Source organism: Coturnix japonica, unplaced genomic scaffold (genome assembly GCF_054131305.1).
Source record: "Coturnix japonica strain WE unplaced genomic scaffold, WE-NBRP24 Scf040, whole genome shotgun sequence".
In the NCBI taxonomy this organism is placed as follows: domain Eukaryota; kingdom Metazoa; phylum Chordata; class Aves; order Galliformes; family Phasianidae; genus Coturnix; species Coturnix japonica.
This window is the reverse complement of record NW_028188943.1, coordinates 1,976,702-2,001,157: the sequence shown is the minus strand read 5'-3', so window position 1 is coordinate 2,001,157 and position 24,456 is coordinate 1,976,702. Positions and strand designations below refer to the sequence as shown.

At 47.5% G+C, this 24,456-nt stretch overlaps 1 protein-coding gene across 1 annotated transcript; it reads left to right on the top strand.

Moving 5' to 3' along the window:
• Positions 1–7,578: 7,578 nt before the first annotated feature.
• Positions 7,579–9,376, top strand: LOC146752951 (uncharacterized). Its single transcript, XM_085531206.1, has 2 exons — positions 7,579–8,170; positions 8,355–9,376. The coding sequence occupies exon 2, from the start codon at positions 8,447–8,449 to the stop codon at positions 9,302–9,304; it is 858 nt and encodes a 285-aa protein (XP_085387332.1). The 5' UTR covers positions 7,579–8,170; positions 8,355–8,446; the 3' UTR covers positions 9,305–9,376.
• The last annotated feature ends 15,080 nt before the right edge of the window (positions 9,377–24,456 follow it).

Genomic DNA, 24,456 nt, shown 5'->3' with positions numbered 1-24,456 from the left:
TAAGCATGACTGCATTAAAAAGATATGTTAAGTGTGAAGTTGCCTTAGGTTTATCTTGGCTGTCTTAACTCTGATGAGATTAGAGTTGCAGAAGCAAATGCAAACTGCCTGTCCCTGTTTTACTACAATAAACTTGGAGCTTCTTTAAACTACCAAAACATGTCAGTGCTTCACTGTATTGCCCTGTTCTGAATGTTATAACTTGGTTCTTCAGTTATGGAGAAGGAGTTGAAAACCACGACAGATGCTTTAAACTAAAGACGGATTGCAGAGCTACACCACTCAAGACAACTGATGCTAGGAACAGAGTTCAGCTCAGGCTACGCAATTGACCTCTTCAGTTCAAATATGCTGTGATGAAGTCTATCAAGCAGTCTGCTACCAAAGAAAAAAAAGTCAAGGCAGCACAGAGGACAACACGAGGATGCTGTGGCAAAAATAGACATAGAAACCAAAGGATTCATGTCTATGGTGTGGAACAGTTAAACAAATGGACTTCTTGATGGATGTCCCAGCAATGGGGATTAGTGTTGCTTTTGTAACACTAAACTGAAGGTTTAGTTCAAAGGTTGAACGTCCACATGCTCATATACAGAAAGTGTAAAAATGACCTGTCTCCCTTCATAGGGGTGGAAATTAAACAGCATTAACTAGTAACTACTTACTGTGGCATCACACACCATCGAAGAGAGAAAATAGAAGTACTTTAAAACATATGAGGCGCATAACAATTTGATGAACAGGCAAATTCAGCAGTCTTTGCCTGAAGTTGAACAAAACAGGTTTCACGTGTCAGTTTGCATTTATGGTTACTATCAACAGCTATTGGCAAGGATTAGGTCACCAAAAGTAATTTAGATGATAGAGCACGGCTGGAGTGGCATACTCCCAATCCATTTTCATTCCGTGTATTAAAACAAACTTCCCTTAGATTTCTACTTGCATTTCTCTGAAACAGTCTCACTAGAAGATAGCACAATTGAATTAACAACTGCTTATATCAAATGCATTTTTCTTGCATGTTCTACCTGCCCAGAGGTATGTCTGAAAGTGGACCAGAGTTTAATGGAGATGAATTTAAAGAGCACCTAGAGACAAGCAACCACTAGTCACCATTATCCTTCATTTAAATAGGTATTAGAAAACAGTATCAAAATAAATTGCTTATTTGAAAGACCTTGGAATCAGTTTCCTATCCGTATTCCGTAGTATTTAATTAAGGAACAATACCATTAAAGTGTGGGTTGTCACCCTCTGACACTGTGTTCAACAGAAAATTGAAAACCAGAATGCCTGCCTACGCTGTTGAAACCCAGTGTCAAACACATTAGAGATTTGCTGATTTATAAAGCAACAGACAGAGAAAAACAAAAAATAATACAATTAGAAGCCTTAGAAACTATCCTATTTCATGAAAATAGTTCTGTGTATCTCAATAAAGAGAAACAATGGTTGTAAAAAGAGATAGTGTCTCAAGAGGTTGCCCTCATTTATATGAGATTGTCATCACAGACGCATTTTATGAAGGAGTAGACAACTCATTCTCACAAACACACAAAGAAAGGATATACGTGGCACTCAGTCTGCCCTCTTGCCTGAATGGGACTGGGAGAAAACAGCTGGTGCAGACTGAGACTATGAACATGGAACAGCCAAAACAGATGCATCTGTCAATTCCTGACAGTCTAAATGCTATTGAGAATATCTCACACGTTGGAAGGAGCAGTGCAGAGCATCTCAAACATAAGTCAAGCACTTTGAGCAGAGCTGCCTACTAAGTTGAGCATAGTGGCTTTGGTTAGAAGGTGACAATGAGCAGCACACTGAAGGTCACCTCTCGATACACTTTCTCAAAAGAGACACATCTCAAAAGATTTACATGTATGGTTGGTGTTAGGAACAACGGAAATTTAGAGCTGGTACAGTAGAAAAGCCTGTTCAGGTAAAGGTTCAGATGCTGTACTCCCTAGTATTAATTCAGAATCTCTGTTTTATTCTGTGGCCTAAATTCACACTCATACTGATGAAAGCAGTAGAAAACTTCTTGATTTACTTATTTTTCAATCTTGCTCCTCACAACAAAAAGCAAACTTAGCAGCTTCTGACCAAAGCAAATTGGAGGTTCTGCAGTTAATATTGCCTTCACATTAGTGCACATACATAAAATGCCCCTTGCTCTTCCCACTGCTCATGCAGTCACATTTTGCTGTCTATTCAGCAGGTGATGCAGTAACAACTGAACACTGATAAAACCTTGACACTAGCTTACCAAGAAGGCTTGGGCGCAAAGCTAAGCAGCAGCACGTATCCTTACTTTCAGCAGATGGACAGAACTACTTCCAGAGAGCTCCCTGGGGAGCCCTTGGCCAAGAAAAGCTGCAGATTTCTAAATGGGCTTTACCAGTTACTCTGCTCTTGCTGTCACGAAGGTCCTTCTCTCAGTTGCTTTCCTCTTTAAGCCAGCAGTAAGGCACCTCAGCAAACGTCCAACCACGTGAGATGGCAAAAATTCTGCAAACATCTATGAAGATTACAGGCATGTCATGGGGAGGTGCTACAGAGGAGAAACTTCTTCACTAGTTTAGTTGGTTGGGATGAAGTAGGTAATGAAGTAGATAATACACATAACAAGCTTTCCTGGTATTCTGCAGGCATAGACATAACTGACTTCAGAGATGAGCTGAAAATAGTGACATAACTGAGCATACTTCCAGTATAAGTGATACAAATATTTCAGCTTTATTACATCTGCTGCTTAGCAATCGGGGAGGTAAAAATCCATGCTTCTTTGGCTTCAGAGTGACTTCACATGCTGAACTGCCTTCAGTTCTAGTTAGTAGATAGCAAATTTTGCTTTATGTTAATAAAATGGACAGAGTTTAAAGACAAGTAAGACACATGAAGTAAAGGAACTCATCTATAAGGGAGAATTAAGAGTCTCCATAACCTGTCCAAACCACTGGATGACACACTTTTGCTTCATCTGCACTTCCATGCCAGAAACCACTTTGTTAGTCTGCCCTTCTGCTTCTATCTGTCACACAGCAACAAAATGCAATGGAATATTGGTGGGAATTTTCATTCTCTACTGCCGTACCACCACCATCTGCCTCTAATGTTGTAGGCCAACAAAGTAGGAAGCATTATTTTTGAAGCAGACCTCATATTTCACCAATGTGGATGAATTATCATTAGTTTTGTTCAAAATTAATTTTAGGTGGAATATATGCAGCAAAATAAGAAACCTTTTCCTCTGATGAGAACCTTCCTGTGAACTCCAGAAGCATGAAGCTCAGACTGAGCTTCCCTGTGTCGATGGATCAGCACGAGTTCCATACAGAGCAATTTCATACACTGCTGCATCAGATCTCTTAGAAACAGTACACTTGATATCTTAAGTATTTCTTGATAGTGATTCGTATTAGGCAGTAGAACATCCTCCTGAGAAAAGATAAGGCAGCCTTATTGTTGAGAGCATATCAAACCAGGAGAGCACAATACTAGAAACCATAGTCCAGAGAATAAAACCTGTAACGGCCTTGTTGATGACTGAATAAGGCTTTTCCATCTTTAATATCTCCAGCGATGCACAAGCCCTTAGGAAAGCAAAACGGATTCATATCTAACAAGTCACAATATTAAATTCATATTTTGGAGGAAAGAAAAAAAAAAAAAAAAAAGGGAATTTTTCTTGCTATCCTAAAGATAAAATGAGGTCTATCTAACTACTAGCACTACTGTGGGACTTTAGGACTAAATTTTAAACAATCTGCCATTCTAATATAAAATATGAACAAAACTACTGAATGCTAATTTTTTCTGAACTAATACTTGACATATTTCTCCTTCCTTTATTCACATTTTTCTTCTCCTTCTTTTCCACTGTAAGTGGACTCACATAAATACTGTTCCATTACCTAAATTCCCAGTCCAAATTACAGCAGTTATTCCTCTAAGGAATTGCTGAGTTCTGAATAATAAGATCTTAGTGAGCTTTCAGCAAGAAACCAGAGAACAAGGTGCTCCTCTAAAGCAATATCAGAATTGATTTCTTTACATATGTCAGAAACAACTGGAAAGAAAATGTATTAAGTACAGCACTGTCAGCCACAATCGACTGAAAGCCTGAAAGACTGGGGGAAAGAAATTGCTAATCCAGGACCCTCAGAGTCTTCTTGACGCCTACTTTTCACAGAAGATCCAGCTGTTCTAGAATTCAAGATGACCAAAGCTTTCAGAAAGAAGACTGCGAAAAACTGTGGCCAACCCAATATTCAGAAATATGGAACAAACAGATGCCAAGAACCCAATCTGCCCTTTTCAGAAAACATGCCAAATATCGTTCTCTACTTTCCTGTATTCCCTCCTGTATAAACTTGCTTTTTTTATTTTTATTTTTTTAAGAAGGATAAAGAAATGGTTATATAAAAGCACACAGAAAATGGCTTAATTTAAAGAAAAGCTGTGCTCTAAAAGACCAGGAATACTTCACTTATGCTTGTAGAAAAGCACCATAAGCTACTCAAGTAACTCCCAGACCATTTAATTTCAGTAAAAATCACCTGAAGGAAAAACCTGTGAATGAATATCATGATTCAGCAGCAGAAACAGCTGGCTTTACACCAGAGCTAAGCCCTCCATCTCCATCCACTACATAGAGTGAAGCAAGACCAAGGAATGCAGATCATGCCCAGAAAACAACCTCAAAATACAAGCGTGAAATAACCACAGCCTATGCCATTTCCTCCCCTTACTTCAATCTTTTACCAACTTCTGATAAATTAAATTAATTTTAAAAAGCAAGAGAAGTTAAAGCATCAGAATGAACATACTGAGTTGATCTCTCTCTTCCCAGATGTACTGGTTGCTACCAATTTCCCGTGAACTTATCTATGTTAGCCAAATAGGCACCTGAATAGCAACAGGTTCTCCTTATGCCACAGCAAAATGAGAGTGCAGAGTGCATAAAACTGTTATTAAATGGAGCCAGAATCTGTCAAACAGTCCTTATATAAGTGACTCAAGAGGAAAAATGATTTGGGACAAAGGCTATGCCTTTTTTGTTACTGTTGTTCCAAAACACTTTCCTTGTGGGTATTAACAGTTCAACGTGAGTTCCTCCTGTTTCAATCCTTAGCTGTTTTTTTCTTCCTTTTGAAGTTTTGCCCAATCACTTATAATAATAATGAATAATTTACTAAAAGAAAATCAAAGAAAACATAAGTCTGTCTTAATATTGGCATGTCAAATGATGTTTAACAGTTGCTTAGCACCACGGATTTCAGTAGAGCATTTCCTCATCCTCATTAGTGTAAGTCAGAGAAGCAGCAGCAACACAATGAAACATTTGCAGAATTTTCTAAGTGGCTTACTTCATCTAAGAGGAACAGCACTTCACTATAATAGGAATGATTATATGTGGATTTAGCTCAATTAAGCATCACCTTGGTAATGCTCTCTCTTTTGTTATCCAAACATCCTTGTGTATGTTTATCAGGACGACTGAAGTTTGCCCAGGAAGCCAAGTTAAATTTCTAGCTTTATAGTTAAAGGAGCCAAGTTTAAAGAAACATTTCAAACACGTACTGGCTGTATTCCCTGACAAGTCCCTTCCACCTTTTTTCTGAACCTTACCCAAGAAATTAAATATATTAGGTTGCATGATCAGAGAAAGAGTGGCTGGTCATGCATTCCCACTGAGCATACAAGGTACCTATAGAAACTAAGAAAGACTTCTCCCAGGCAGCTGCACAGATAAACTCATTTTTCAGAGTTGTTCTGGACTCTATGCTTCTGTAAAAGATAATACACATTTCCAGATAAAAATCTCATTTCCCATCTGTGCTGCATCCGATGCATCATGACAAACATCTTGAATAAAAAGAAATCTAAGGGACTCCTAGAAATAAAGTATAAACTCAAAGGGCATTTGATGGAAACTTCAAGAACAACTTGTGAGTGGTTTTTTTCATGTTTTGTATTTGCACCTACGTGGCATATTAACTTGGTACCAGCCTGCACATGCAGACCCCAGAAAATTATGCATGAATGCTCTGTGTCCTATCATTTATAGGGAGCAAGTTCCAAACACACTGCCTACTTTTTCCTTGTCAAATGGCATACACAAGAGGCAATGTTTACCATATTTATAACACAGTGTTCACGTTTGTAAGGCTTAAATCCTACCTGTGGCAGCAAAATTATTCTGTGCTCAAGTTACTCATGTCCCCTCGTTAACTCTTTACTACAATTGGTGCCTCATGGCAGACAAGCAAAAATCTAAATTCCTGCATTAAGGTGTCATAAATCACAGTGTGGCAGACTCAGATTACACCAGGATTCATGCAGGCTTTTAAAAAATTGCATAGTCAGAATGAGCAAGCTAACTGCTGGGAAGTTAAAAACCATGGCATCTCTTTGCGGCAGCTTTTCCTCTTCTGGTCTGTGTCCGGACAGTTTCTTAAAGCTGATCACACATTCATGTGTTCAAAACTAATAGTGACAAAAGCAAAAAGATAAACAAAGAGACATAGCAAGTTCTCTTAAAGCATTCTGAATTCATAAAAAATTAAGGTGATAAACAAGAAGTACAAAGATCATGCTCCTTTAAAATAAGAAGGCTCATCACGAAAGAAAACTCAAACGACAGTCACCTCACAACAGAAATATCCTGGTTTTCAATGTTTCTTTGACTATTCAAGCGCTCCAACAGCCAATAAGATCAAAACACTATGTATTTTTAGTAAGGTACCCAAATTTGACGTATTTCATAACAAAAACTCTCAGAGAGCATTCTTGTTCTTCTATGTCAGCTACTGCATTTGCATCAGTTTAAGGGCAAAGTTCTTCTAGTTCAGAAGAGAGACAGTTCATCTTTTTGCAGTAGAATTTTCATCTTCAGCCAGGAATTGCTGCCCCTGAGCCTTCAAAGCTAGCTGAAAGAGAGAAGCCTCAAAACCACTTGCTGGGAGACAGCATCAATTCAGCCACAACTCAAATAGGACAGTCCTTATGCAAGTCACAAGGCAAGTCTGATACTCAGTAGCACTTTGAAAGCAGTAACAAAACATCCATTCACTTATGTGGGTGCCATTTTCTACATAGTGCCAGTACAGCATTCAATTGGGCGATATTCTGTGACAGTAGATATGCTCTCCATACAAGTGAAGGTGTAAGAATCATAAAGTACCTTTGTCTGGAGATCAGCTAGAGCTGAACTGTTGTTGGTAATGCACTACATTTTCTCCACTGAGTGCTAATAACTTGATGTATGTGCATTTGACTTCTGTTTTGTATCTCTTCCAAAACAGAAAAACAAGACAATGGATGTAAGAAGTACCTTTTTTACTCAAAGATAAATCTACTCCAAGATGGCTTATGAAAATGGCTAAATCACAGTGTTATGTACAGGAATAAAATTTATACACTTACTAATAAAAACTTCACTTTACTAAAAAACAGAAAAAAAAATATATTTTTAATCTTGCATAATAAAAAACCATGTAACTTTCCTTTACACCAGCAGCATATGTCCAACTAAAAACTTGGATAGAAAATTGTTTCTTATTTTACCTTCTTCAAACTACTTGATAAAAAAATCTTAAAACAGATTCCATACACTGGCAGTGAAAATTCATTAACAAAGGTTTCCCTCAGCATCTAAATCAGAGTGATCTTGGGTAACACAAAATCATAGATTCATAAAGGCCGAAAAAGATCTCCAAGATCACCAACTTCAAGAGACAGAGGGAAGCAGGAAATTTTATTGAATAATAAAACGTGCAGCACGTGAGGCTGGCGCATAGTGATGAGCAAGCAGTGGATGACGCCGTCGCTGTGGGACGGGTGGTGATGTCCCCCAGTGAAGGCGAGGCCCAGCAACACGGCCAAGCCCTGGTCTGTGACATCTCCGTGCGATGGATTGTGACTGCTTGGCCCACGCTGCTCCAATGCGGGCGCAGCAGCCCAGCCCAGCAGTTCGTGCCTGGCCTCCAACCGAGCGAGTGCGCGAGGACTGGAGTGTGGACAGGGCGAGTTTTGGAGCTGGAACGTGATCTGGGTGTTGCTTGCGCAGCACTCAGCCGCCGTCCCAGAGCCTCTTGAGCTGTACCCCGACCCTGCTGGTTGCAGGCGTCTGGGACATCTAGGAGAGGAGCGTGCAGCAGCGCAGGTGGGCAGCGTGGCAATGCCTGACGCCAGAAGCTGGGGGTGCTTCTTGAGGGCCCCTCCCCAGGCCGGCCTATGCCCGTGGGGACATGGCCTCCGCAGTGGCAGGAGGGGAACAGGGACCGGGAGGGTTTGCTGATGAGAGACTGGGACAGTGAGTGACCGTGGCCTCTCTCTGTCTTTTGCAGTTGGTGACACCGTCTTTCTGCCTGCTGCAGCACCTGTGAGGGGAGCAGCTTCCCGACCTCAGCTCTCCCCAGCCCACCGAACAGCCCGGGCCATGGATGTGACATCCGACTGGACCTGCCCCATCTGTGGGCAAGTACGGGAGGATGTGGCTTACGTGACCCCCTGCCAGCACCAGCTGTGCTACGGCTGTGCCGTCTGGTGGGCACAGAAGAAGCCGAGTTGTGCCGTATGCGGGCACAAAGTCGCCACCATCCGATACTCGGTGAGGTCGGACGAGGATTACCTGGAGTGTGCTGTCCCGCAGCCCGCAGTGCACTCAGGTGACGGCCTGCAGGACGAGCAGGGGCCTGCAGAGCCGGTGCTCATCCCAGCTGAGCACAACTTCCCAGCCGAGGTCTGGGCTGCCTTCTTCCAGCAACATCCGGAAGACCTCGGACCCCTGCTCCGATGGCTGCAGGGAGAGATCCATGAGGTGTCCAGCGACGACTGGTGGGAAGTCTACGTGGCACAGTGCACCACCGTGAACTTCCTGTGCCAGCACGGGCTGGACCAGGAGGCCTTGGTGCAGGCGCTGCAGATGACCACCAGTGGTGACGTGGTGCCCTTCGTCAGAAGGCTCATCGGCATCGCTGCAGCCCTGTACGGCCCCACCATCCGCCACCAGCTGGACCACCAGGACACCCGTGCTGCTGGAGGGAGGGAGGACAGTCCTGCAGCCAGCACCATCACCAGCACCTCCCATCAGGAGCCTCCTGCCTCGGGCCCAGGCCGCTCCACCAGCACCGCAGGGCCCAGCACGGAGCCAGGGCAGGCGGCCACAGCGGGTCCCTCTTCCCAGGGCAGGGACCGCTCGTCTGGGGGGCCCCGGCGTCCCCCGAAGAGGAAGGCCCGCAGCAGCCCCCAGGACTCTGCGCCGCCCTGCAAGAGGCGGACCCGGCGGCGGCACTAGGACGGCTCCGGCGGGCCGGGAGCCCAACATCTGCCTCTCGGCCTGCTGCTTATTTATTAGAATACCTAATAAACATCCCTTAAAACTCAGAACAAAAAGTCTCTCTGTTATTGACAAGACTGCTGGCTTTGCTGTTCCTACCCATGCTGCCCATGCTGCTTTCTCCATATTTCAGTCCTGATAGATAGAGGGTGTTAAATTTCATCATTGTTGCCATGACCATAAATCAGTACTCATGATATTACTAATAAAAGAGACAAAGACGCCAAAAAGCAGAAGATGGACCAATTGTGATAACATGTGCTGACTTTGTGTGCTGACATCACAAAATCAGACCCCGTCCCAAACCATCCCACTGTGAGTAATACAGGAACTCATCAGAGGAAGGAAAACACACGGAACACTAAAGAATCAAACTCCAACCCAATAGCAGCACACAGCCTTGAGTGATACCCTTGATTTTTGAAACATTTAAGTTACATCATGATCTTTTTTTACTTGAATCCCCTGGTTATTTTTTAAATGGAGAACAGCTTCATATGTGGTACCTCTATTTGTTTTTAAAATCTGTCCATTGAAAAACTCCAAATAGCACGAGGTACCAGTGGCTGTTCAAGCGAGCATAGGAAAAATGAGAAACAATCCCAGATTATTCAATGAAGTGAAACACCGTAGCAAGCACACCTGTAATAGACTTACTGCCTCGTTCCGGAGCCCAACCAGCTCCAGGAGGGATGAGGTGCCAACCATGGCAGAAGAGCTGCATCTATTCCACCTTCACTGTGGATCACGCATCATCTGGTGATGAACTGGCAGAGCCTACGGCAGGGCCCTGTGGCATCAGCCCATCTGGGGGGACCCAGTGAGCCTCCCAGAGGAAGGCCAGTAACTACTAGGATCTGCCATCACCAAAGAAGAGGCCTCCCAACCTGCAGCAATAAACCATTGTCCCAAACCATCCCACTTCAAGTAATGCAGGAATTCATCAGAGGAAGGAAAACACACAGAACAGTAAAGAACCAAACTCCAACCCAAGAACAGCACGCTGCCATGAGTGAACTCCTTAATTTCTGAAACACTTAAATTACATCATGACCGTTGCCTTGAATTCTGTGATATCTGACAACAGAGTACAGCTTAATATGAGGAATTCAATGCAGTGAAAAGCTTCAGCAAGTGCACCTGGAACAAACCTTCTGGCACCCCAATCGAGAAGTCAGCAGAGCCACCTTGTCCACTCAGTGCAGACGTGGCAACAACAGCTGAACAGCAACAGACCAGAAGTTACACATGAAGCACGTCAGGCTTTTATTTCACCACATTTCACAGACTAAGAAGGATCAGGATAGCGATCCCTCATGTGTGTCAAGTCACCACTGCAGGCCTGGTACTGGAAGTGTACGGGCTATGCTGCAAGCAAACCCTGTGTAGTTACTGAACAAAACGAGCTGGGACTGCCCTGCGATCTCGCACAGATGGCCATATTCAGGCAAGGCACACACACACATCCTACTCACTGGTGGCCAGTTAATTCCACAGCACTCTGACAAGCACACACAGTTGCCCCAGTGGCTACTCAGCATCTCAGTGATGGAAACGTATTAGTAATTCTAGTCCTCTATTCTAGTCAAATGTACTCCCCTTTTGCTACCCTCCCACAGCTAATTAGCAGCCCTATGCCTTTTCTGCAGTGGCTGGCTTTCCAGCAGACCAGAGTACTGCACTTAAGGTTGAAGAGTAAAAACAAATGCTTATATAAAGGAATGGTGACAATGCTGGGGACAGTGACGACCTTATGTTCCACTGAAGTGAACGGTTCGCTCAACAGCCATCTTGGGTAGCACAAAATCATAGAATCATGAGGGCTGGAAGAGATCTCCAAGATCACCTACTACAAGAGACAGAGGGAAGCAGGAAATTTTATTGAATAATAAACATTCTTGCTTTATGAGACTGGGGCTGTTTGCCATGGCCACGGCCAGAGCTACCAGATGGCGCATGCGGGAAGATGAGGCCCAGGCCCCGGAGATTGGTGTGAAACACGGGTGCCAAGCAACAAAGAGGTGGGGGGTTTCGAGGAGTGGGCAGCAGCGCTGGGGAAAGCCCAGGAACGTGTGCTGGGGCTGGAGTTCTGCTGGCACACGTGCAGCACGCGAGGCTGGCGCATAGTGATGAGCAAGCAGTGGATGACGCCGTTGCTGTGGGACGGGTGGTGATGTCCCCCAGTGAAGGCGAGGCCCAGCAACACGGCCAAGCCCTGGTCTGTGACATCTCCGTGCGATGGATTGTGACTGCTTGGCCCACACTGCTCCAATGCGGGCGCAGCAGCCCAGCCCAGCAGTTCGTGCCTGGCCTCCAACCGAGCGAGTGTGCGAGGACTGGAGTGTGGACAGGGCGAGTTTTGGAGCTGGAACGTGATCTGGGTGTTGCTTGCGCAGCACTCAGCCGCCGTCCCAGAGCCTCTTGAGCTGTACCCCGACCCTGCTGGTTGCAGGCGTCTGGGACATCTAGGAGAGGAGCGTGCAGCAGCGCAGGTGGGCAGCGTGGCAATGCCTGACGCCAGAAGCTGGGGGTGCTTCTTGAGGGCCCCTCCCCAGGCCGGCCTATGCCCGTGGGGACATGGCCTCCGCAGTGGCAGGAGGGGAACAGGGACCGGGAGGGTTTGCTGATGAGAGACTGGGACAGTGAGTGACCGTGGCCTCTCTCTGTCTTTTGCAGTTGGTGACACCGTCTTTCTGCCTGCTGCAGCACCTGTGAGGGGAGCAGCTTCCCGACCTCAGCTCTCCCCAGCCCACCGAACAGCCCGGGCCATGGATGCGACATCCGACTGGACCTGCCCCATCTGTGGGCAAGTACGGGAGGATGTGGCTTACGTGACCCCCTGCCAGCACCAGCTGTGCTACGGCTGTGCCGTCTGGTGGGCACAGAAGAAACCGAGTTGTGCCAGATGCGGGCACAAAGTCGCCACCATCCGATACTCGGTGAGGTCGGACGAGGATTACCTGGAGTGTGCTGTCCCGCAGCCCGCAGCGCACTCAGGTGACGGCCTGCAGGACGAGCAGGGGCCTGCAGAGCCGGTGCTCATCCCAGCTGAGCACAACTTCCCAGCCGAGGTCTGGGCTGCCTTCTTCCAGCAACATCCGGAAGACCTCGGACCCCTGCTCCGATGGCTGCAGGGAGAGATCCATGAGGTGTCCAGCGACGACTGGTGGGAAGTCTACGTGGCACAGTGCACCACCGTGAACTTCCTGTGCCAGCACGGGCTGGACCAGGAGGCCTTGGTGCAGGCGCTGCAGATGACCACCAGTGGTGACGTGGTGCCCTTCGTCAGAAGGCTCATCGGCATCGCTGCAGCCCTGTATGGCCCCACCATCCGCCACCAGCTGGACCACCAGGACACCCGTGCTGCTGGAGGGAGGGAGGACAGTCCTTCAGCCAGCACCATCACCAGCACCTCCCATCAGGAGCCTCCTGCCTCGGGCCCAGGCCGCTCCACCAGCACCGCAGGGCCCAGCACGGAGCCAGGGCAGGCGGCCACAGCGGGTCCCTCTTCCCAGGGCAGGGACCGCTCGTCTGGGGGGCCCCGGCGTCCCCCGAAGAGGAAGGCCCGCAGCAGCCCCCAGGACTCTGCGCCGCCCTGCAAGAGGCGGACCCGGCGGCGGCACTAGGACGGCTCCGGCGGGCCGGGAGCCCAACATCTGCCTCTCGGCCTGCTGCTTATTTATTAGAATACCTAATAAACATCCCTTAAAACTCAGAACAAAAAGTCTCTCTGTTATTGACAAGACTGCTGGCTTTGCTGTTCCTACCCATGCTGCCCATGCTGCTTTCTCCATATTTCAGTCCTGATAGATAGAGGGTGTTAAATTTCATCATTGTTGCCATGACCATAAATCAGTACTCATGATATTACTAATAAAAGAGACAAAGACGCCAAAAAGCAGAAGATGGACCAATTGTGATAACATGTTGTTATGGTTTTGCAATTTGGTTGGTGTTGGTATTCCACATCAGAACACCATGCCTCATAATGGGAGTAAAGGGGACAAGTTTTTTTTTCTGTGAACTGCCTTAATGAGCATGTGGGGTGGGGCACCGGAAGGGAAGTGAGGAAGGGGACGGCGTTGCTGGACCGGCTCCCTGCGAGGAGACAACGTGGTCAGAGCTTCCTGCCTTCCACAGCTCCATCGGTGAGATTTGGGACTTGGTGTTCTCTTTGTTGAAACTCTCTTGTTGTTGTTTAGCGTTATTGGGTTATTAAACTGCCATTCGTTCTCAGATCACCTTTTTTTCTCCCTCATTTTTTGTTAGACCTAATCGCAATCTCCCTTCCCTTCCCCGTCTCCCTAAACGCACGTGGCCGGGCCGCGCCGGGCCGCGCCGCATTGCCGCTAGAGAAAAAAAAGGGGGGGGGGGGCTTTTGTTCCTGCTGCCCCGGGTTTGTACCCACTGTCCCGGAGTGAGCTCTAGAGAGAACCCCATGACATTTTTGGTGGAGAATGCGGGCAGAGCTCAGGGCAATGTTTTGGGCAGTAATTAGGTGGTTTTTTTCAGCAGCCCTGTATGTAGGACTGATAGTCCGTAGGTTCCTGTGGTCCTGGCTTAAGGACTTCCTGATGTTGGGGGTAGGGGTAGATTTATTAAGCCGATGGCTGGCAGGGATAGAGATATCTGCCTGGCTCCCTTCCAGACTAACGAACATCACAGGCACCGTGCTTGAACTGGCTCACGAATGCTCTGAATTCCTTAAGTATGACTGGGGTGTCAATTGGAATACTGTGTTGTTAGTCTCTCTAATTGTAGTAGTTTACTATAAATTGCAGAGAGACTTGCAAAGAATAGTGCAGAGAGACTCAGGAAAAGGGCCAGAAGCATCGGGACCCCCAGTATCAGGTAATCTCACCCCTGAACACCAGAGGGACCTTGGGAAATTAATAGAACCCCTGAGTGAGTGTGGGAGATCAGGGGGATCTCAGATCGAATGGCTTATGAAAAAGATAGAGAGTCTCGAGAATGAGATCCAAACCCTAAGGGGAAGGCAACAAGTTAATCCCAGCCGACCACAGGAAGCACCAGCATCAGTGTCAGTCGCCCCAGTGGAAGGCCAGAGATGGGAACGTGTGTCCTCACGTCTGGAACGGATGGAGGAAGTAGAGGAAGATCCAGGCGAGGGACCCTCCCCAAAACCACCAAGGAAGGCAACTCAGAAGACTAACAGACATGGAGAAGATAGTGACGATGAAGGCCAGAGATGGGAGCGTGTGCCCTCACGCCTGGAACGGATGGAGGAAGTAGAGGAAGATCCTGGTGAGGGACCCTCCCCAAAACCACCGAGAAAAGCAACTCAGAACACTAACAGACGCGGAGAAGATAGTGATGATGAGGGAAAAGTCACTGCTTCCTCTACTCGTAAACCTCTGAAAATTACTGAAATCCAAAGTGCGAGAAAGGAGTTTGCCCGACTCCCAGGTGAACGCCTTGTCACTTGGCTGCTCCGGTGTTGGGACAATGGGGCCTCCTGCATGTCTCTAAGCTGCGATGAGGCTCGTCAATTAGGAAACATTGCTCGAGACTCATCTATTGATAGAGGGATCAGCAGATGTCTCGATGGAGTCGCCAATCTCTGGGAGAGGATTCTATCAGCTGTAAAGGCAACCTGTCTTCTCAAAAGTGATTTGGAGCCTGTACTGGAAAAATGGAGTACAGCTGAGGAAGGTATCCAGTACCTGAGAGAAATGGCTGTGGCAGAAATGCTGTTCGATCCCATGTTTGTCCCTGGGGACCCAGAGGATTACCATGACCCAGAAAAGGTGAGCGGTACTCCGGAAATATGCAAGAAACTCATGCGGTCAGCACCAGGGAAGTATTCCAGTGTACTATTAACGAACTCTAACAGGTATGATGAGCTGGATAGGAGACCTGAAATTTTTGAGCTCATCCTTTCACTGCAAAATATCGAATACTCACTACTGCCACACCGTACCACCATCGCAGCCATCTGTAAAATGGTGGATAGAATGGACCGAATGGAGAAAAGACAGGACAACATGCAGAAGAGCTGGTCTGCGGCAAGGAACCACAGTGAACCTGTGGCAGTCTCAGCTGTCAGACGCAAACGCACACCTGTCCGAGTGAAGGACCGCAGTGAGCCTATGTCACGTGGTGCCATGTGGAACTACCTGCGTGACCATGGAGAGGATATGAAGAAGTGGCATGACGAACCCAATTTTGTACTGCGAGCACGGGTAAGAAAATTACAAAAGAGGTCACCCACTACTGAGGTTGCCTCTACCGCTGCAGACAACCAATAGAGGGGCCCTGCCCTCAGCCAGGGGGGGAGAGGGATAATAGAGTGTATTGGACGGTGTGGATTCGGTGGCCTGGCACATCAGAACCACAAAAATATAAAGCACTGGTGGATACCGGTGCACAGTGCACTCTGATACCCTCAGGTTTCGAAGGGACAGAACGGATACATATACATGGGGTGACTGGGGGTTCGCAGGAACTGTCTGTGTTGGAGGCCGAGATAAGCCTCACTGGTAGAGACTGGCAGAAACATCGTATAGTGACTAGCCAGGAGGCTCCTTGCATACCTGGAGAGGTGTTCAGTACACTTGGAATCGTTTGCCCCAGGGGTGGAAACACAGCCCGACCATCTGCCATGGGCTGATCTAAGCCACGTTGGAACAGGGCGGTGCTCCAGAGCACCTGCAGTATATAGATGATATCATTGTGTGGGGTGATACAGCGACGGAGGTTTTTAAAAAAGAAGAACGGATAATCCAGATCCTCCTGTCTGCTGGTTTCACTATTAAGCGAGACAAAGTGAAGGGCCCTGCCCAAGAAATCCAGTTTCTAGGGGTGAAATGGCAAGATGGGCGTCGCCATAGAGTGGATCTATCACATCCCCTATCACGCACCAGCCGCTGGTAAGATCGAGCGCCACAACGGTTTGCTGAAAACCACACTGAAAGCGATGGGTGGTGGAACATTTAAGAACTGGGAGAAACATCTAGCAGAAGCCACCTGGCTGGTAAACACCCGAGGATCAGCCAACCGAGACGGCCCTACACAGTCCAACTCCCTGCGTACCGTGGAGGGAGACAAGGTTCCTGTGGTGCATGTAAAGAATATGCTGGGAAAAGCGGTTTGGGTCCTTCCAGCCTCTGGAAAGGGGAGGCCCCTCCGTGGAACTGTCTTTGCACAGGGACCTGGGTGCACCTGGTGGGTGATGCAGAAGGATGGGGATGTTCAGTGTGTGCCACAGGGAAATCTGATGCTGGGGGAGTGCAGCCTGTGATTCCATGTGTGTATATATATATATATATATCTGTATGTACATATGTAATGCATGTTAACTACTGTTCTGTTTATATGTTGATAAAAGTTAGGCATGATGTGATGATGTGTAATAAGGGGTGGAATGTTATGGTTTTGCAATTTGGTTGGTGTTGGTATTCCACATCAGAACACCATGCCTCATAATGGGAGTAAAGGGGACAAGTTTTTTTTTCTGTGAACTGCCTTAATGAGCATGTGGGGTGGGGCACCGGAAGGGAAGTGAGGAAGGGGACGGCGTTGCTGGACCGGCTCCCTGCGAGGAGACAACGTGGTCAGACCTTCCTGCCTTCCACAGCTCCATCGGTGAGATTTGGGACTTGGTGTTCTCTTTGTTGAAACTCTCTTGTTGTTGTTTAGCGTTATTGGGTTATTAAACTGCCATTCGTTCTCAGATCACCTTTTTTTCTCCCTCATTTTTTGTTAGACCTAATCGCAATCTCCCTTCCCTTCCCCGTCTCCCTAAACGCACGTGGCCGGGCCGCGCCGGGCCGCGCCGCATTGCCGCTAGAGAAAAAAAAAGGGGGGGGGGGCTTTTGTTCCTGCTGCCCCGGGTTTGTACCCACTGTCCCGGAGTGAGCTCTAGAGAGAACTCCGTGACACATGTGCTGACTCTGTGTGCTGACATCACAAAATCAGACCCCGTCCCAAACCATCCCACTGTGAGTAATACAGGAACTCATCAGAGGAAGGAAAACACACGGAACACTAAAGAATCAAACTCCAACCCAATAGCAGCACACAGCCTTGAGTGATACCCTTGATTTTTGAAACATTTAAGTTACATCATGATCTTTTTTTACTTGAATCCCCTGGTTTTTTTTTAAATGGAGAACAGCTTCATATGTGGTACCTCAATTTGTTTTTAAAATCTGTCCATTGAAAAACTCCAAATAGCACGAGGTACCAGTGGCTGTTCAAGCGAGCATAGGAAAAATGAGAAACAATCCCAGATTATTCAATGAAGTGAAACACCGTAGCAAGCACACCTGTAATAGACTTACTGCCTCATTCCGCAGCCCAACCAGCTCCAGGAGGGATGAGGTGCCAACCATGGCAGAAGAGCTGCATCTATTCCACCTTCACTGTGGATCACGCATCATCTGGTGATGAACTGGCAGAGCCTACGGCAGGGCCCTGTGGCATCAGCCCATCTGGGGGGACCCAGTGAGCCTCCCAGAGGAAGGCCAGTAACTACTAGGATCTGCCATCACCAAAGAAGAGGCCTCCCAACCTGCAGCAATAAACCATTGTCCCAAACCATCCCACTTCAAGTAATGCAGGAATTCATCAGAGGAAGGAAAACACACAGAACAGTAAAGAACCAAACTCCAACCCAAGAACAGCACGCTGCCATGAGTGAACTCCTTAATTTCTGAAACACTTAAATTACATCATGACCGTTGCCTTGAATTCTGTGATATCTGACAACAGAGTAAAGCTTAATATGAGGAATTCAATGCAGTGAAAAGCTTCAGCAAGTGCACCTGGAACAAACCTTCTGGCACCCCAATCGAGAAGTCAGCAGAGCCACCTTGTCCACTCAGTGCAGACGTGGCAACAACAGCTGAACAGCAACAGACCAGAAGTTACACATGAAGCACGTCAGGCTTTTATTTCACCACATTTCACAGACTAAGAAGGATCAGGATAGCGATCCCTCATGTGTGTCAAGTCACCACTGCAGGCCTGGTACTGGAAGTGTACGGGCTATGCTGCAAGCAAACCCTGTGTAGTTACTGAACAAAACGAGCTGGGACTGCCCTGCGATCTCGCACAGATGGCCATATTCAGGCAAGGCACACACACACATCCTACTCACTGGTGGCCAGTTAATTCCACAGCACTCTGACAAGCACACACAGTTGCCCCAGTGGCTACTCAGCATCTCAGTGATGGAAACGTATTAGTAATTCTAGTCCTCTATTCTAGTCAAATGTACTCCCCTTTTGCTACCCTCCCACAGCTAATTAGCAGCCCTATGCCTTTTCTGCAGTGGCTGGCTTTCCAGCAGACCAGAGTACTGCACTTAAGGTTGAAGAGTAAAAACAAATGCTTATATAAAGGAATGGTGACAATGCTGGGGACAGTGACGACCTTATGTTCCACTGAAGTGAACGGTTCGCTCAACAGCCATCTTGGGTAGCACAAAATCATAGAATCATGAGGGCTGGAAGAGATCTCCAAGATCACCTACTACAAGAGACAGAGGGAAGCAGGAAATTTTATTGAATAATAAACCTTCTTGCTGTATGAGACTGGGGCTGTTTGCCATGGCCACGGCCAGAGCTACCAGATGGCGCATGCGGGAAGATGAGGCCCAGGCCCCGGAGATTGGTGTGAAACACGGGTGCCAAGCAACAAAGAGGTGGGGGGTTTCGAGGAGTGGGCAGCAGCGCTGGGGAAAGCCCAGGAACGTGTGCTGGGGCTGGAGTGCTGCTGGAACACGTGCAGCACGCGAGGCTGGCGCATAGTGATGAGCAAGCAGTGGATGACGCCGTCGCTGTGGGACGGGTGGTGATGTCCCCCAGTGAAGGCGAGGCCCAGCAACACGGCCAAGCCCTGGTCTGTGACATCTCCGTGCGATGGATTGTGACTGCTTGGCCCACGCTGCTCCAATGCGGGCGCAGCAGCCCAGCCCAGCAGTTCGTGCCTGGCCTCCAACCGAGCGAGTGTGCGAGGACTGGAGTGTGGACAGGGCGAGTTTTGGAGCTGGAACGTGATCTGGGTGTTGCTTGCGCAGCACTCAGCCGCCGTCCCAGAGCCTCTTGAGCTGTACCCCGACCCTGCTGGTTGCAGGCGTCTGGGACATCTAGGAGAGGAGCGTGCAGCAGCGCAGGTGGGCAGCGTGGCAATGCCTGACGCCAGAAGCTGGGGGTGCTTCTTGAGGGCCCCTCCCCAGGCCGGCCTATGCCCGTGGGGACATGGCCTCCGCAGTGGCAGGAGGGGAACAGGGACCGGGAGGGTTTGCTGATGAGAGACTGGGACAGTGAGTGATCGTGGCCTCTCTCTGTCTTTTGCAGTTGGTGACACCGTCTTTCTGCCTGCTGCAGCACCTGTGAGGGGAGCAGCTTCCCGACCTCAGCTCTCCCCAGCCCACCGAACAGCCCGGGCCATGGATGTGACATCCGACTGGACCTGCCCCATCTGTGGGCAAGTACGGGAGGATGTGGCTTACGTGACCCCCTGCCAGCACCAGCTGTGCTACGGCTGTGCCGTCTGGTGGGCACAGAAGAAGCCGAGTTGTGCCGTATGCGGGCACAAAGTCGCCACCATCCGATACTCGGTGAGGTCGGACGAGGATTACCTGGAGTGTGCTGTCCCGCAGCCCGCAGTGCACTCAGGTGACGGCCTGCAGGACGAGCAGGGGCCTGCAGAGCCGGTGCTCATCCCAGCTGAGCACAACTTCCCAGCCGAGGTCTGGGCTGCCTTCTTCCAGCAACATCCGGAAGACCTCGGACCCCTGCTCCGATGGCTGCAGGGAGAGATCCATCAGGTGTCCAGCGACGACTGGTGGGAAGTCTACGTGGCACAGTGCACCACCGTGAACTTCCTGTGCCAGCACGGGCTGGACCAGGAGGCCTTGGTGCAGGCGCTGCAGATGACCACCAGTGGTGACGTGGTGCCCTTCGTCAGAAGGCTCATCGGCATCGCTGCAGCCCTGTACGGCCCCACCATCCGCCACCAGCTGGACCACCAGGACACCCGTGCTGCTGGAGGGAGGGAGGACAGTCCTGCAGCCAGCACCATCACCAGCACCTCCCATCAGGAGCCTCCTGCCTCGGGCCCAGGCCGCTCCACCAGCACCGCAGGGCCCAGCACGGAGCCAGGGCAGGCGGCCACAGCGGGTCCCTCTTCCCAGGGCAGGGACCGCTCGTCTGGGGGGCCCCGGCGCCCCCCGAAGAGGAAGGCCCGCAGCAGCCCCCAGGACTCTGCGCCGCCCTGCAAGAGGCGGACCCGGCGGCGGCACTAGGCCGGCACCGCAATGCCGTCACAGCACGGCTCCGGCAGGCCGGGAGCCCAACATCTGCCTCTCGGCCTGCTGCTTATAATACCTAATAAACATCCCTTAAAACTTAGAACAAAAAGTCTCTGTGTTTTTGACAAGAAAGTCTCTGTTATTGACAAGACTGCTGGCTTTGCTGTTCCTACCCATGCTACCCATGCTGCTTTCTCCATATTTCTGCCCTTATAGATAGAGGGTGTTAAATTTCATCTTTGAAATTTATGACCGTAAATCAGTACTCATGATATTACTAATAAAAGAGACAAAGACCCTAATAAGCAGAAGATGGGCCAATTATGATTGCATGTGATGACACTGTGTGATGACATCACAAAATCAGACCCTGTCCCAAACCATCCCACTGTGAGTAATGCAGGAACTCATCAGAGGAAGGAAAACACACGGAACACTAAAGAATCAAACTCCAATCCAATAGCAGCACATAGCCTTGAGTGATACCCTTGATTTTTGAAACATTTAAGTTACATCATGATCTTTTTTTACTTGAATCCCCCGATTTTTTTAAAATGGAGAACAGCTTCATATGTGATACCTCAATTTGCTTTTAAAAAAACTCCAAATAGCACAAGGCTCCTGTGGCTGTTCAAGGGAACACAGGAAAAATGAGAATTAATCTCGTATTATTCAGTGAAGTGAAACACCGTAGCAAGCACACCTGTAATAGACTTACTGCCCAGTTCAGCAGCCCGACCAGCTTCAACAGGGATGAGGTGCCAACCATGGCAGAAGAGCTGCATCTATTCCACCTTCATTGTGGATCACGCATCATCTGGTGATGAACTGGCAGAGCCTACGGCAGGGCCCTGTGGCATCAGCCCATCTGGGGGGACCCAGTGAGCCTCCAAGAGGAAGGCCAGTAACTACTAGGATCTGCCATCACCAAGGAAGACTCCACCCCGCCAGCAGCAGCAATACAACAGTGGTGGAGCTGGCAAGACTGGGGCTGTGTGGCAGCTGGGACACAAATCAGCTCCCATGGACTCCTGTCATTGCTGTCCACTTCCACCATGGAAATCAAGCAGAAACAGAGATGCAGAATCGTGTTGGTGCTGCCAACAGCATAGTGGTCATTGCCTCCCTACCCCAAATGCTTTCTCCCCTTTTTCCTGCTGCTGTGCCACTGTTACATTTCAGGCAGGATCCCCGTGGGTCTCAGCGAAGGGAAGAGCAAATTTCTGCAACTGAGGAGAAAAATCACCAGGCTCTTTCATAGATGGTGCCAACCATCTGGACAGTAAGTCAGAGTTCTGCTGGACACTAGGCAGAACCAGCAGGGAGCCCTGGCCACTAAGGTGAATGGTGTCCTGGGCTACATGAGGGCAAGTGCTGCCAGCAAGTGAAAGGTGGTGATCCTGCCCCTCTGCTCAGCTCCCAAATGCTGCACCTAGAGTTAGGCAGCCTAGCACATGATGGGATAAAGATGCCAAATTCTGTGATGTCTCTTTGTGGATCTAGTTCAGCTTTACAGAAAGAAAAGGCCACAAGTGTAAAAACGAATCAAGTTGGCCTAATTTTATTACGAACTTGCATCAAGAGTGGGAGCAAGACAAGAAAAAGCCACCAAGAAAATGTAAGGAAATAGATTCTGGTAAAATACACTTTTCTTTTTGATATCTGCAACATATGCATGTAGTGCAGAGCCAACAAAATCCATGAAATTCAGCAATGGCTGCATACATGACCATGCATATGTTGATTCACAAAATAAATAAGAAATCCTAGTTCAATTCTGCATCTGATGACGGTACTCATATTAGCAAACAACTCTCTGGATACCGAAAATTGATTATTTCCTTCCTCACATAGCCACCTTGGATATTTGAAAAACATTACCACATCCCACCCTGTCACCTTCCCTCTATGCTGAGAAATTGCTTCATTCAGGTGTGTCTTTCCCACTTTGATTATTCTCTTCTGTGAGCTCTCTATAGTTTGTTCACATCTTTCTTTAGCGTGATATCCAAAACTGAGTAAACCACACCAGGTGAAGAGTTTGGCAGTATCTCAGGTACTCAGCAAAGCAATTACTTCCCATTTCTGCATCCTAGAATTATCTTCTTTTGTTTGTTTGCTTTGTGTGGGGAGGTGACTTTACAAGCTTCCCCTTCCTATTGGTCTGTTTTCCAAAATGCTTATCAGTCTTATCAGTTTGCATAGATCAGCAACTGCAAAGTGCACAGCTGTAAAGAGTATTTTTCCTACTTTCTCTTGAAACTTTGAGACATTTACTTTAACTGTACAGCTACATGATCTTTCAATGTATTCTCATGCACATTTCTCCCTTTCATTCTCAACATGCAATATGTGGATTACTTTATTATTTCACAGATTTCAGCTGACCAATACCACTTGCAGTAAAAGAATCTCCTTACATGTACATACATAGATACTTATACCTATGTACACACCACATATATGACGCATACAAGTTTTCACATTTATGTATACACGCACTTAGATATTCTGAATGCAACCCTATTCCATACCTTGTATTTGCTTATTATATTATTGCATTGCTGACAGCTCAAATGCAATATTCTTTCCAAAAATTCGCTCGCAATGGCAATTACACAAGACATTATTTGGAGTCCTGAAGGAGGAAAGGAATAGAGTTAAATACGCTTGAGAAATACATCCATGAAAATAATCAAGCCTGGATTTTTCCATGACAGAAGGCATGCTTAACACAAGGAAGAGTGCAGAGGCTGACATAAATTCGCCCCTAAAGGCCACTTTAAACTCCTTGCTCACTTTCAGACTAGGACTCCTGTGGAAGTTACGTTTCCTCTGGGCTCAGTGATGGCCCTCTGCACGAAGGGAAGTTCAGCCACCTAGGATGACCCCTGTACCACTGCAATCATACCATGCTGTAGAAGCAGCCCAAAGGAGAAAGTCCAAGATATGCATCAGTGGGATTGTTGGGAAAGCAGACCTAACTTAATGTCACTTTGTATAATAATGAAAATAAAAGGTCTTTCTTATACGTGGTAGCAAAAAGAGAATACAAAAGGGTCCTGTACACTTCAGACACTCATCAGCAGCATGGGGTAAGTGGTTCGGGGCTGCTCTTCCTGGTTTAGAACTGAGGCTCCCTCTCCAGGCATATTTACAGCCAGAGAGAAGAGCTGTAAAGAAACCACCAAATCACTTCTGTTTTGAATAAAATAAACTACCAGAAACTTTCAAACAGCTTTGTTGTATCTTTTCCTTCAATTGCTGCATGCGTCAACAGGAAGACTTATCTCCTCAACTGGGTATTGGATTAAGCTCATATAAGCAGAAATAAAAGAGGAAATCATAATCATGTGAGGCCTAAAATACTTGGCCTCCTGGTCTCTGGAAAGACAGGTCCCATTTATCAACAGGAGGCAGTTTTATAACCCGGAACAAACTTAGGTCAGTGGTAATATTTGTAGGCATGTACCCACACAGCAATAAAAAGGTTAAAATACTTCAGTGGTGCGGCTATAAGAACTCCAACAATTTTTATTTCCCTGGCCTTTCCTTAGAAAGATTCTGGGAGATGTACCCCCTGGAGTATAAATTAAGGAATAAAATCTCTAAGCTTGTACAAGCACTCTCTGGATATTATTGGTACAAGATAGAAGAGGAAACAAGTAATGTTCAAGAGTAAAAACAATGCTGTGGTTAATCAAACTGGGGTGGGGAGGGGAAGAATCCTTCTTGTCTTCAGTATAACTGTGGCATTTACTTTTATTTTAATGTGAAATATGTCTTCCCCACAAGAGACTTAGGATTGACAATTATAAGAGGAAAAAGAATG

What these genes read in the sequence shown, in the direction of transcription:
- LOC146752951 (XM_085531206.1), top strand. Translation starts at nt 8,447, where the DNA reads ATGGATGTGACATCCGACTGGACCTGCCCCATCTGTGGGCAAGTACGG.